General features: G+C 67.6%; 1 protein-coding gene across 1 annotated transcript; it reads right to left on the reverse strand.

Moving 5' to 3' along the window:
* Positions 1-13330: 13330 nt before the first annotated feature.
* On the reverse strand, positions 13331-14417 carry OVCA2 (OVCA2 serine hydrolase domain containing). The gene has a single exon (XM_009490986.2). It carries the CDS (start codon positions 14415-14417, stop codon positions 13734-13736), a length of 684 nt encoding a protein of 227 aa, XP_009489261.2. The 3' UTR covers positions 13331-13733.
* Positions 14418-14433: the final 16 nt, after the last annotated feature.

The raw sequence follows: 14433 nt of genomic DNA on the forward strand, positions 1-14433 counted from the left end.
CGGGGGGGGGGGGGGGGGGGGGGGGGGGCGCAGCCCTGGCGCCCAGATGTGCGGCGGCGGCGGCTCGGGGTGGGCCAGGGGCTTGCGGTGGTTTGGGAGGAGGAGGAGGAGGGGGAAGGCAGCGCCACGCTTCCCCTCCATTCATCCCTCCAGCCGCACCCGAAAAGGCCGCTGGGCCAGGGGTGCAGCCTGGGGTCCCCCCCCTCCTTGGCGCAGGGGGAGCCGCCTCTCGCTTCGCACTTTCACTTCTCCTTTCTCACGGCCGCAGCCTCTTGCACAACCTCCTTGTATAGCAAAGCAGCGTAATGGGCACCCCCGGGCCAGCCGCTAATCCTGGGGGGGTTCCGCTGGCACCCCCTGACTGGAGCAGGGCACCCCGAGTGTTGGCCCATCCCTCCTGGCTGGGGCCAGCCTGGGTGTTTTTGGGGATTCACCCCATAACCCTGGTCCCTTGGTGAGTGGGAGCCAGCATGGGGTCCTGGGAGCTGGGGACGGTGGCTGGGACAGGGTTTGGCCAGCCCTGAACTTGGGAGAAAAGAGGATGGGTGCTCAGCAGTGGTAACCCTGGCCGTCCCAGCTCACCATCAATCATCTGGAACTCACCCTCCGATTCCCATAGGATCCAGGGTGCTCCAGCTCACTCCCGGGGACCGGGACGGGGTGGCACTGCCCGTGGGGACCCTGCGGTGGGGACATCCCAGGCAACCGGCTCAGAAATCCCCCTCCCCGCTCCCCATCCTGGGCTCGTGCCCACAGGGAGCATCGGGATCCTGAGAGCGGGACACGGGCGACTCCTCATTACAGAGCCATGGTTTAATCCCAACTCCCCGGACACTAATTTCCCCACACCACCACCCCCGTTTTTTTGGTTTTTTTTTTTTCCCTCTTCAATTAACGGCTGGAAGTGTTTCAGGTTCTGGCAGCGAGCTCTGGACGTCGCTGTGAGCGATGGCTCCCGCGGGCTCCGTCCCGTCCCGGTAATTTATGGGGCTGTGCTGTATAAATCACGGCAGCGAGCGGCTCCCAGACAGCTGCCTCCCCCAGGGCCGGCCGGGACCCCGGGCTGCCCCAGCTACCTGCTGAGTGACGCCGAGCCCTCGGGGCAGCGACCGAGGTGGGGGGAATGGAAAAAACTTCACCTTTTCCACCCTCTTTCGCAGTTCCTCTCCCATTCCCAGCCTCTCGTGGGAGCAGAGGGATGGGTCGGTGCCCGCAGGGGGTTGGGGCAGGTGGAGGGGGGTTGGATCCACAAATGTGTCCCCCCCCTGCCTTCTGCCCCGCTCTGCCTTCTGGAGGGACCCCAAGGTGAGCCCCAGCCCCAGAAGGCCCGACCCGGCCTCTGCGGCCGTGTCCTGCGCCCAGAGAGCCCAAAACCTGCCCGGGACTCCCTGGGGGACCCACAGCACACGCTCAGCCCCAAGGGACGGGGACGGCCAGGCTGCGGGGCCGCAGGCAGAGCCAGTGCCGGCGAACAGGAGCGCGCGGGGAAAGGGGCATTTTCGCCTCAATGTGCTGAGCAGATTGGAACCAGCTCTGGTTAAGTCATTGGCTCTGTTGGGAGGTCTGAGCTGGAGCGTCTCCCGCCCGTGCCCCCTCCCCACGATCAATCAAAGTTGCAGCAAATTAGCCCAGATGCTGGGAGATTCGGTTCAAATCCAGCTGTGGTTTGGATCGCATTCGCATGCCTGGCTTCATGTGGGACCTGGGCTTTTGGACAGGATACAGCCCCCCGGTCTCCACAGGGCCCTGTTTCCCAGCGCAGCCTCTCCCCAAAGCCCACACACATGTCTTCGATTACGGCGTGTTGGCCAGCCGGGCCGCATCCGGCACCGCCAGGAGCCTGCAGCCCCCGCTGGCAGCTCGCACTTCATTTTCCCGGCGGTGCCGGGGTACGGCAGCCCCCCGCGCCTCGCCGCTGCAGCCCCTGTGCTTGCAGGGGGATGGATGCCTCCTCCTCCTGTGCCGGGCTGAGGCCGTGAAACTCATGACAGCGCTGAGCCGCTCCAGGCTGGGCGTGGATTGGTGCTGCCCACCTCCTGCCCCGCTCCCGGAATTAGGCAGGGCTGTGGGGCTGCCTGTGCTGAGCCCTGCCTCTGCGAAGCGAGGCTGGGGGCAGCCACGGGACCCTGCCAGGTGCTCCCGGGGCGCCCGGTGCCCCCCAACGTGACAGGACCCCTGTGGGGTGGCAGGATGGGTAGGGCCCCCTGGTATGAGACAGCCCCCCGCCAGCCCGTGGCTGCTGCACCAACTGCGGGGCAATGCTGGGGTGGGCCAGGGGACCCCTTCCTTGCAGGGTGATGCTTGATGGGGCAGTGGGACCCCTTCCTTATGGGGTGACGCTTGGGCGGGCAAGGGAAACTTCTCTGTAGAGTGATGCTTGATAGGGTGAGGGGACCCTTTCCTTGTGGGGTGATGGCACCCCTTCCTAGAGAGGTGATGCTCAGGTGGCTGAGGAACCCTTCCCTGTGGGGTGAAGCTCAGGTGGATGAGGGGACCCATATCCACAGGGCAATGTTTGGCGGGCCGGCAGGGACCCCTTCCTTCTGGGGTGATGTTCAGGTGCGTGAGGAATAGAATCACACAGTGGTTGAAGTTGGGAGGGACCTCAGGAGGTCGTCATCCAACCCTCTGCTCACGCAGGGCCACCCCGAGCCGGGTGCCCAGATGTTTTTTGGATATCTCCAAGGATGGAGACTCCACCACCTCCCTGGGCAGCCTGTGCCAGTGCTCCCCTCACAGTGAAAAAGTGTTTCCTGATGTTCAGAGAGAAGCCCTGTGCTTCTCTCTGTGCCCATTGCCCCAGTCCTGGCACTGGGCACCACTGAGCCTGGTTCCATCCTCTCTGCACCCTCCCTCCAGGTACATGATTGATGAGGTCCCCTGAGCCTTCTCCAGGCTGAGCAGTCCCAGCTCTCTCCTCAGAGCAGAGATGCTCCAGTCCTTTACCCTTCTTAGGGGTCCTTCACCGGCCTCTCTCCAGTACGTCCATGTCTCATACTGGGGAGTCCAGCACCGGACCCAGCGCTCCAGGAGTGGCCTCCCCAGCGCTGAGCAGAGGGGAAGGATCCTCTCCCTCGCCCTGCTGGCAACGCTGCTCCCAACGCGGCCCAGGACACCATTCGCCTCCTTTGCCCCAAGGGCACCTTGCTGGCTGGTGCTCAATTTGGTGTCCACCAGGACCCCCAGGGCCTTTTCTGTGGACCTGCGGTCCAGCCAGGTGGCCCCCGGGACATCCTGGTGCCTGGGACTGTTCCTCCCCATGGGGCAGGGCTTTGCACTTCCCCTTGTTGAACTTCATGAGTTCCCTGTCAGCTGGAGGGGGCAATGGGACCCCTTCCTTTTGGGGTGATGCTTGGGCAGACAAGGGCACCCATCCCTGCAGGGTGATGTTTCCTGAGGCAGTGGAACCCCTTTCTTGTGGGGCGGTGTCTGAGGGGGTGACGGGACCCCTTCCCTGCAGGCTGACGCTCAGGCAGGTGAGGATCCCATCCCTGTGGGGTGATGCTTGGTGAGGTGATGGGACCCCTTCCTTTATGGGTGATGCTCACTGGGGTGGTGGGACCCCTTTCTTGTAGGGCAATGCTCAGGCAACAAGGGCACCCGTCCCTGCAAGGTGATGCTTCATGGGGCAGCGGGACGCCTTTCTTGTGGGGTGATGCTTGATGGAGCAATGGGACCCCTTCCCTGTAGGGTGACACTCAAGCAGGTGAAAACCCCATCCCTGTGGGGTGATGCTCGGTGGGGTGATGGGACCCCTTCCCTTATAGGTGATGCTCGGTGGGGTGATGGGACCCCTTTCTTGTAGGGCGATGCTCAGGCAAACAAGGGCACCTGTCCCTGCAAGGTGATGCTTCATGGGGCAGGGGGACCCCTTTCTTGTGGGGTGATGCTTGATGCAGTGATGGGACCCCTTCCCTTATGGGTGCTACTTGATGGGGTGATGGGGACCCCTTCCCTTTCAGGTGACTCTCGGTGGGGTGATGGGACCCCTTTCTTGTAGGGTAATGCTCAGGCAAACAAGGGCACCTGTCCCTGTAAGGTGATGTTTCATGGGGCAATGGGGCTCTTTTCTTGTGGGGTGATGCTTGATGGAGCAACGGCACCCCTTCCCTGTAGGGTGACACTCAAGCAGGTGAAAAACCCATCCCTGTGGGGTGATACTTGATGGGGTGACACTTGATGGGGTGACAGGACTCCTTCCTTTATGGGTGATGCTCGGTGGGGTGATGGGACCCCTTTCTTGTGGGGTGATAGGACCCCTTCCCTTTCAGGTGATGCTCGGTGGGGTGATGGGACCCCTTTCTTGTGGGGCAATGCTCAGGCACACAAGGACACCCATCCCTGCAAGGTGATGTTTCATGGGGCTCTTTTCTTGTGGGGTGATGCTTGATGGCGCAACGGGACCCCTTCCCTGTAGGGTGACACCCAAGCAGGTGAAGATCCCATCCCTGTGGGGGTGATGCTCGGTGGGGTGATGGGACCCTTCCTTGTGGGGCGATGCTGGATGGGTGATGGGACCCCTTCCCTTATGGGTGATGCTTCATGGTGCAGCGGGACCCCTTTCTTGTGGGGTGATGCTTGACGGGGTGATGGGAACCCCTTCCTTGTGAGGCGATGCTCGGGCAAACAAGGGCACCCATCCCAGCAAGGCGACAGTTCCTCCGTGGGCCAACATCTTCAATCCTCCTCATCGACCAGCCCCCCCCCCCGCCCCCCCCCCCCCCCACCACCTTTACCTTTGCAAGCCCCACGGGTGACCTCCCCCTCTCCACCCACAACAGCGGGGGCCCCCTCTAAACTCTCCCCCCGCGACGGGGACGCGGCTGCAGCCGCTAGTGGAAAGCCCACGAGATGGCAGCAGCGGGCCACGCTCCGGGATGTGCCCCCCCCCCCCCCCCCCCCCCCGCCCCCGAGGGGGCCGCGGACCCCCCCTCCCCACGCCCCGGGCCCCCGACGCGCACCCCGGTGCGCGTCGGGGGCCCGGGGCGTGGGGAGGGGGGGGGTCGCGGCCCCCCGAGGGGGCGGTGGCGGAGCTGCGCAGCCGGTTGCGAGTGGGCCGGCCCCGGTTGCTGACTAATCCCGGGGCTGAGTCACGGTTGCGGCGGGGAGCGCTGCGGCAGCAACACCCCCCCCACACCACACCCCCTCCGCCCCTTCCCAAACCGGAGAGCCCCGACGGGGAGGGCACCGGTCCTGCGTGGGAAAAATAAAAAAGTGGGGGGGGCATCCCTATATCGTCGTGGGGGGGGCAAAGAGTTTTGGGGGGTTTCTAGGGGGGGGTGGCAGCACCCTAAGGCGGGCGGTTGATGGAGGATGGGAAGGATGCTGGTGTGGTTTTTTTTTTTGGGAGGGCTCATTCCTTGAACCACTTTACAAGCATTTGGGGGTGTAAGTGAGGAATGGAGCGGGGGGTGGGGGGGGTTCAAGCCTGGGCCCCCCCATAGCAGCGTGCGGCCTTGCGCAGCGGCGGATGCTGGCGGGCGCGGATGCTGCTGTCAATGACAACGCCGCTGTTGCTGTGGCGACCGGTATGATGCTTCGCCAGAGCAGAGTGAGGTCAGAAGGCTTCGGCAGGAATGGGGGGGGGGGGGGGGCAAAAAATGGATGGATGCATAAGGGGGGGAAAAAGGATCTTCCCCACATCCCCCTGGACACAGCTCTAGGCCCACCTTGGGGTGGGGCTGGCACTTGGGATGGGGGGGGGCAAAATAAATTCACCCCCAAAGCCACAACCTGCCCAGCTCTGGGGCACCAATGCCTTTTTTGGGGGGGCCCAGCCCCAGTGGGAGCGTGGGTCAGGCCCTGCTGCGAGGCCGGAGGGGTCAGGGCAGCTCGGTGCCGCAGTGGGGTGCCCCCCCCATACTTTAAACTCGCCCACACACTTTAAACTCACCCCACACCCCACTTTGTGCTGCCCCGTCCTCCTGCAGGCCACTGCGCTGGCACCCATGGGTGCTCGTGGCTCCGGAGGGCTGGGGGTTCTCACTGGGGGCAGGCGGGATGTGCTGCCCAGGACATCGCCGTGGGTGGGAAGTGCAGGGGGGGCAAGGGGCACCCCCAGGCTGGTCCCCACGTGTGGGCACCCCTGGGGCCCTGCGCAACCCCTTCCCATGATGGGGGGGCTCAGGCAGCCCCACATCGCCAGCCCCACGGTGACGCTGCGAGGCCATGCGCTGGGCCCAGTGGGGTGGTCGGGGGGGGGACACACGATGGGTGCCCCTGGCCCCCGTGGGTGCCCCGGGCGGACACCATAGGGTTGGGGCAGGGGGTGCCCCGCGCCGCAGCCCTCGGGGTCACGGGCCCCTCTGCTCGTGCCTCGATGGGCGCAGGGCGCCGGGTCGGGGGCAGGTGGAGGAGGGATGGGGGGTGCCGGGTGCTGCTCCCCTGCGCACCTCGGGGAGCCGGGGACCGGGGGGGGGCCGGGGTCCCGGTGCAGCCCGGACCCCCTGCCCGGCTCCGGGCCGCTGTCCTCCCCCCGCGCCGATATAAATAGTAGCGTCTTCCCGTTCCCTAAATTTCCTCGCTGACGTAGCGCTCACGTCATTGTGTAGGTTGATGCTTTTCTATGAATGAGCCGAGATCCCCGTTACTACGAGCCCGATCCTATAAAAGCCCCGCGCGCTGCGGACAGCGCAGCTCCGCCACCGGCGCCGTCCCCCGCCGGGAGCCGCGGGGCCCCGGGCCCGGCCCGGGCGGCGCGGGGGCCGGCGGGAGGTAAGGCACCGGCGGGGCTGGCCCGCAGGTAAGCAGGGACGGGGCCCGGGGCGGGGGCGGGAGGGGGCAGCGGAGCCCCGCCGCACCGGGCGCTGCACCTGCCCGCCCCGGGGGGGGGGGGGGGGGCGGACACGGGACACCGGGACCGGGGGAGCGGGCCGGGCCGGGGGGGCTCTGCGGCGGGCGGGGGCGGCGCGGTGCCGCCTGGCGCAGCCCCACGTGCGGGGCCGGGCGGCGGGGGGCGGCGGGGGCGGCGGGGGCGGTGCGCGGGGGCGGGCGCTGTGCGCGGAGCCGCCCCGGGGGGGGGGGGGGCACAGCGGGGCCCGGCCGCCCGCACCTTGCGGGGGCTTGGGGGGGCGGGGAGAGGTGACGAAGCGCATCCGTGTGTCCGTGTCCCCCCCCCCCCCCCCCCCCCCGCTGCGGGTGACACCGGCGCCCGCTGTCCCCCGCTCCGAGCCTCTCCGGATCCATCCCCGACGGGACCCCCCCAGCCCCATCCCGCGGTGCCGCTGTCCCCCGCACGCCCCCCCCCCCCAAACCACACAGACATCACCCTCGCGTTCCCCCGCACCCCGGTGCCCCCCGCCCGGGTGCTGCCAGCCCCGTAGCCCGTTTGGGGGGACGATCGCCTTCACCCCACTGCTGCCCCCCGGGGCGTCGGAAGAGCGCGGAGACCCCGTCGAGGAGAGCCCGAGTCAGCGCGTCGGCACCTTGGCTCTAGACTGCTTACTGCTGCGTAGGGACAGGACAGTAACAGTCTACAGTCATGGCTACTGAAGCATGACCCACCGCCGGCACCGCCACCGGCCCCGCCACCGCCACCGGCCCCGCCACCGGCCCCGGCCCCGCCGCAGCGCCGGGGGGGGGGGCGGAGCTGTCCGTGGTGCTGAGCCGTCGGGGAGCGCTCCCCGCCGCGGGGGAGGCGGCGTGGCGGGGGGGGGGGGGGGGGGTGGGTGTCCCGGTGCACGCCTGACCCCGCTCTCTCTTTCCCACCCCGCAGACAACGAGCCCCCCACGGCGGACGCCCCCCCCCCTTCCCGCTGCAGCCCAGGTAGGGGGGGTCCCCCCCCGGCGGGGCGGACACGCGTGGGAGGGCGGGGGGGGCGGGGAAGGGGGGTGTGGGGGAGGATGCTACAGACACTCCCCCCCCCCCCCCCCGCACCCCAGCACCGGGACCCCCTCCCCCCCCGCGCCGCGGGTGGGGGTCGGGCGCGCTCGCTGCGGTGGCGGGGCCGCCTCCTCGCCGTCGCCAAGGCACCGGCTGCCCCCCCCCCCGCCGTGTCCCCGTGTGTGTCCCCCCCCCCCGACGCCGCCCGGGCGACCGTGGCTTTAGATTGTTACTGTGCCGCTGGGGGGGTAACAGTCTACAGCCATGGTCGCCGGGCCCGGCGCACTCGCACCGCGGGCAGCACCGGCCCCCCCCGACCCGCCGGGGGTACCGGAGGCGGCGGAGGAGGGGGCGGCGGGGGTCCCGTCGGGGGCGGCCCGCCTCCCGGGGCAGTAGGAGCTCACATGCAGGGTGCAGCTCGCCGCACATCAACTCTTACTGTTCGGGGGGGCGGGCGCCGAGCGGCTCCTCCTCGGGCAGCGGGAACGGCGGGGACTCCCCCGTGACACCCCCCCCACCCCCCAAATCCTGGTCCCCCCCCCGACGCCCCGCAGCCCCTCACCTGCCCTCCCGGAGGGGCCCCGGGGCCGCCCCCGCCGGGCTCGTCCCGCCGCATCTGGAAGCGGCTCCCGGAGCGCGTCGGCAGCCGCGGTCCCGTCCCGCCCCCCCCCCCCCCCCCCGCCGGTGTACGCGGTGCTGCGGGGGGCGGGGGGCAGCGGCCGGTCCCGGGAGCGGAGCGCGGCCCGGCGGCGGGGCTGGCGCGGCGGGCACTGAGTGCGGCCCGACGGGACGGGACGGGACGGGACGGGACGGGACGGGGCGGGCGGCGGCCGGGGGCGGTCGCAGGTTGCACAACTCGCCCGGCGCGGCCAGGAGATTCCTGAGCGGCGAAGTCAGAGCGGCCCGGCCTGCCCCGACACCGGGCACCGGGCCCTCGGCAGCCGGCGGCGACTGGTGCCGGCCGGGCCGGGCAGGGCCTCTCGCAGGGGGGCACCGGGGACCCAAAGCCCCAGAGACCAGGGTGGGGGGTTGGAAGGGGCGCAGTGACTGCAGAGACCCCAGAGGGGTGGGGGTGCCTAATCCCGTGGAGGTGGGTGCGGGGGGGCACCGGCGGGGGCCAGGCGCAGGTGGGGTGAGGGTGGCAGTGGCAGGACAGGGGCACAGCCCCCAAACAAGGACCTGCAGCCTGGCGGGGGGGGTGTAGCCCCAGCACGGGGCTCCCACGGGCATCCCCAGGCCCCCACTGGGTGCCACCTAAACCCAAGTAGGGGCTGTGCCAGGCAGGACCCCCTGCCCACGCTCCCCCTCTCCAGGTCAGAGCAGCCCCCTTCGCAGCACCCACACACCGGGGTCCCGAAACCCACAGCCCTGCCCTCGCCCACGGGCACGGTCACCGCCAGGTCCCCGGGGGCCAGCGGGGCCGCAGAGCAGCTGTGGGCAGGGGATAGGGCAGGCACCGGGTCTCCGCTGTGCGCTGCCCCATCTCCTGCTGGACCCCTTTGCCTCCCGCTCCCGCTTTTTCCATGGCCACCGCTGGCAAAGGGCCGTGTGCCGCACACCTCCGGGAAAGGGATTTTTGGGCGGCCCCGCCAGCACCCAGGTAAATCCGCAGCTGCATTCAGCACAGCGCACCGCGGCCCAGCGCAGCCGTGCTGCCAAGGTGCCGGTGGCCATGAAACCCACCCTCCGTCCCCCGGAAAAACCTCCTTGCTCGTGCCCGGGGTGGGCAGCGGCAGCAGCAGCGCGGCGAGGTCCAGGCCACAGCAGCATCTGGATCCCCTCCAGAGCATCCCCGGGTGAGGGGACACATCCCATGGGCTTCACCGTGCCCCCTCGGACCCCACGCGCCGGCCCCAGGAAGGCTCCGGCTGCGCTGTTGTTGTTTTGAAGGCCAAATCTCTCCTGCTGACACCCTGGAACTAGCTTTTCTTCCAGAGTCCTTAAAAATATCCTGGATTTCTGACACCGGGACTCAGCTTCCGACAGCGCTTCCAAGCCGCCGGGCCTGGGGCCAGCTGTCGGCGCCAGGGGACAGAGGCCATCCAGCTCCCGTGCTCCTCCTCAGCGCAGAGGTGATGGCGGTGCCAGGGAGGAACGCGGCGGTGCCAGGGAGGAACGCGGCGCCTGCCACGGCCGAGCTGTTATTTGTCATTTCTACGGTGGGACGACGCTCAGTGGGGCATGGGCACGGCACAAACGCTGCCTTACCTCGGCCTCGCTCCCGGCACTTCGGCGAGCATCCCTGTGCACGGCCGGGAGGGTGGAAGGCTCTTCCCTGGGGACCTCCAGCAGCCATGACCCTACAGAGCCTCGCAGCTGAGGATTGGGCTGCAGCGAGGGTCCCCGAGGGGCTCTCCCCATCCGGAATTCCTCTGTGCACCTCTGGGAGAGCACGTGGCCCCAAAAACTAGCTTCTGGTTAAAGCCTATGACCTGCTCCGGGTTTTGCCAAGGGGCACCCGTGACGTGCTGGCATCCCTGGAATTTGGGGTGGGCCAGGGGGGCTGAGCCGGTGAGGCTGGCAGGGGGCGCGGGGAGAGGTGCTGCTGCCGCCCCCCGAAAGGCAGGGCAGCCGCCTGCCGCCCCGGCCGCACGCGCTGTTGTTGCCATCTGACAGCTCTTGGCGAAAACGGCCTTTTGTGATTCAGCCGTGTTTATCCCAGCCCGGGGCCCGGCCCAGCGTGGGTTTCCATGGAAAACTTCCATCCAAAACAAGGAGAGAAGGAGCTACAGCAGGAGTGACTCAGCCACAACTGGAAGCTTCTGCGGGCAAAGCAGGGAGGGGAGGGCTGTTCCCAATGGCTTGGTCCCGCTCCGGCGGCGGGGCCCGGGGATGGCCCCGGGGATGGCCCCCGGCTTTCCCCTGCCCGTGCCGCTGCCTCCGCGCAGGCAGGAGCCGGGCAGGCTGGGGGGGAGCCGCGTTGTATAACCATCTGCGAAACACATCACCTTCCCCGAGCGCCCGCTCCCCAGCCGCCTGCACCAGGCCCCGCTCGTGGGGACAGAGGAGGAAGAGCGTGAGATGAGTAAGGCTCAAATCCCAGCAAGATCTGCACCCGATGCCAGGCTCGACGGGGGACGTCGCTTTTTCCAGCGCTGCCCACGGGAGCTCCTGCCCGGCGAGCCCCGCGCGGGCGGCTGGCACGGCGGGCGGCGGAGGAGGGCTTGAGTCAGCAGCGGCGCAGGGGGAAGGGACGCGGGGAGCTGGGGAGGCGGCGGTGGGTGTTTGCGGGGAGGCAGCAGTGCTGGCAGCGTCTCTGCTCGTGCTGGTCTTCTCCTGCCCTCCCTGGGACACTGGCAGAGCGCTGGGGGCTCGGCTCAGCCGGGTCGGAGAGAGCAAAGCCCTGCCCCGTGCCCACAGCAGGCTCCTGGCGAGCTGGGGCTGGCACTGTGGCCACGCAATGGGCTCCGATGGCTGTGCCGGGGGATGGAAAAGGCCCCATCCATGGGGCAAAGGGGTGAAGCTCACCCCTGCCAAAACACCCAGGTGCCACTGGGTAATGCCGGTGGCCGTCCCCAGGGCCCCCCATGCCCCGGACCAGAGTCACGGCTGCCACCTGGAGCCCGGGCTTGCTCCATCACCCTCCCAGTAGCGCCCCTCGCTCAGGGACTGCAACCACCACACGCTGTTTTGGGGGAAAAAACAACTCCCCTGGGCCACGCAGGGTGGGGGAAGAGGAACCCCCCCAGACAGCAAGCCCAGCGAGGGGTGGGAGGCCTTCGGTCAGTCTCGTCTCCAGGCTCAGCTCCGCAGGCAGCTGGCGAGGGCGGCTGCGCCCCAAGAACAGTGGCACGGGAAGAGACCTGGATCTGCAAGGGGCAGGCAGGGGCCGGCACGAAGGCGTCTCACCAGCGGAAAATGAGGCGGAGGGCAGGATTCCCAGGGCAAACCCCTCCGTCCGACAGGGACACGCGGTGACAGCTGCAGGAGCCGCTTCCCTCCTCCCATCGCAGCAGGCGCTGAGCACGACCTTCCTCCGCTGCTCACGCAGGCACCTCCCGTGGACGAGGGTCGCATTTATTTGTTTTTATTAATTTGTTTAAATCGGTACAGGAGCCACTTGGCAGGAGCAATCTTTTTGCACACCCTGCGAAGAGGAGGCAGGTACTGCAGCACCCCAGCCCAGGTCACCCATCCCTCAACACCCACCTGAGAGGGCTTCCTGCAGAGCCGGGACCGTTCTGCTCACTCACCGCACGCCTGGGCTGCTTCCCCCTTCACAACACCGCCGAGCTGCGGCGGTGCCTCCCCCAAAATGCCGGTTGGCGGCTGCGGGACCGCAGTGCAGGCTGGCAGCCGGGCAGCGCCGCTCGGCAGCGGCCGCGGTGAGCGGACATGGCTGCGGTGCCTCCTCCGCCCCGTCCCGTGGAGCCGCTCGGGCGGGGGGGTGAGATGCTGCGCCGGGAGAGCACGGGAGAGCACCGCAGCAGCTGTAGCTCTGCGATAATTAAACAGCTAACAGCGGGCTGGTGAAGCGCTGTCTGCTGCCATCCTTCCCCAGCAGCCGCACGCTCGGGTGCGGGGAGCGGCAGAGACAAAGGCTTTGGTGCTTTGTCACAGCCGGCCCCCATGTTTGGCCTTGCTCCCCAGAGCGGCCGCTGCAGCCGGGTGAGCAGCCCCAGGCTGCAACCCCCCCTCAAAAACGGCCTCTGGCATCCCCGCTGTGGTGCCCAAGGGGTGACAGCCACCCCACGCCTTCGTATCACCCGAGCAGGCAACACAGATGCGACCCAGCCCACCCGGTGCCGTTCTGCGAGGCGGCAAAGCGGGCAGGTGCTGCCCGAGCCCCGCCAGCCCCCTGTGACAAGGCCAGCCCGGGGCTGGGCTGCAGGGAAACGGGCCACAGCCTCCTACCACTGTCTCCGTCACGCTGCCGCTTAACCAGCAACAAACCAGAGAGCAAAATCTCACAGGCGTGAGGACCGCTCGCTTCTGCTGGGTTAGTTTTAACCCTCAACAGCTCCCAGGCCTGCTCCTGGCTGAGCAAACACGGAAAGCGCTTCTGTCCCCGGGCCCACTCCTGCACCACAGCATCCTCTGCCCCTCGCAGTGCCGACGCCACGCTGCCCGGCTGCTCCCCAGCTCCCAGCGCTGCGCAAGCAGGGGGCAAAGTCAGACGTTTCATCCAATTCCTCTGTTTTACCAACTACATTGCGCTGCACCCCCAAGGAAAGCCGTGGTTAGAGACAAGCCCCGCCAGCACAGCCCGGGGCACAACACCCCTGCGCTGCAGGCTGGAGAGCCCAGCCTGCCCCAGCAGCAGTCACACAGGTCGCCTGCAGTTGTAACAATAAAGATTTCTGTGTGCTTCCAGAAAACATCAGAACCAAAAACTTAGCGACAAGCTTTTCTTGTTCACAAAGGCACTTTGTACAGAGGAAAATACAAAAGTCTCCCAAACACATGCATGCTGAACCAGCAGACATTTCATTCCTGAAATGAACACCAGCCCTGGCACTGCCAGGGAGACAAGAGGATTTTCTAGACCCAGACCAGCTGGACGGTTGGCTTAACAGCTTTCACCAGGAATATTAGAAACACTAATCTTTGGGGTATAACAGCTGCAGGAGCTGTGTGCTCTACAGACAATTCCTGTGGCCGAGCTGAGGGACCCTACTTTTGAACAGCTATTCAAGTCTCTGAAAGCACCTCACACACAGACAGTGTCACCCTCCTGTCCTCAAACCCCTCACCATCATACCTGCACACTCATGCATACAACAAAGTTGCAAAAAAAAGGGAGGTAACAAAGAACCGTTTAGCCTGGCCCTGTGTTAACACTGGAGAGCAGCACAGTGAGCTGCTGAGGACTCTTTGGCCCGTCTGGAGGGCATGGAAACACAGTGACGGTTCACCAAGATGGCAGGCTGCACGTGGCTTGCTGGAACCCCATTTATTACAGAGACTGTTATCAAACCACCTCAGCCCCCGTGGGCTCAGCCTGTCCCTGTCCAGGGCAGAAACGGTCCAAGAAGTCCAGGTAGGCCTTCTTCTGTGGTGCAGCCGCAGGGACGAAGTGCCCGCCGGGGTGGGTGAGGACAACGGGCTCCACGAAGTGCTGGGCCAGCTCCCTGCTGAGGGGGGCGGCGATGACGGCATCAGCATCGCCCATGACGTGCAGTGTGGGCAGGGTGATTGGCTCCCGGTAGAAGTGGCCGTGGGCTGGGGCGCGGCTGGCGAAGCCGGCTACCAGGATGGCAAAGGCCACAGGGAAGCGGGGGTCACCGCGGGCCCGCAGGGCGCACACCATGGCGGCCAGCGCCGCACCCTGGCTGAAGCCCAGCAGCCCGTCAAAGGGCCCGTGCTCTGCCAGAGTCGCTGCCACGGCCGACAGCGACTCCTCCAGCCCCGCCGGCGCTGCCGCCACCTCCCCCGCCTCAAAGGTCCCAGGGCCGGAGAACCACCAGCCGCGGGGAGGGTCGTCCCCGTCGTCGTCCTCGCCGCCGCCGGGCACGGGGTGCGGCGCGCTGATCGCCACCAGCTCTGCGCGGCCACGCAGGGCCTTGCGCAGCGCGCCGGTGCGCTGACGGAAGCGGCGCTCGCTCTGCCGGTAGCCGTGCAGCCCCAGCAGCCGCAGCGGCCGCCTCTCCGACATGGCGCCCGCCGCCACC

Source organism: Pelecanus crispus, chromosome 12 (genome assembly GCF_030463565.1).
Source record: "Pelecanus crispus isolate bPelCri1 chromosome 12, bPelCri1.pri, whole genome shotgun sequence".
NCBI lineage: Eukaryota > Metazoa > Chordata > Aves > Pelecaniformes > Pelecanidae > Pelecanus > Pelecanus crispus.

Coding starts and splice junctions, on each gene's coding strand:
- OVCA2 (XM_009490986.2), bottom strand. CDS start 14,417: ATGTCGGAGAGGCGGCCGCTGCGGCTGCTGGGGCTGCACGGCTACCGG.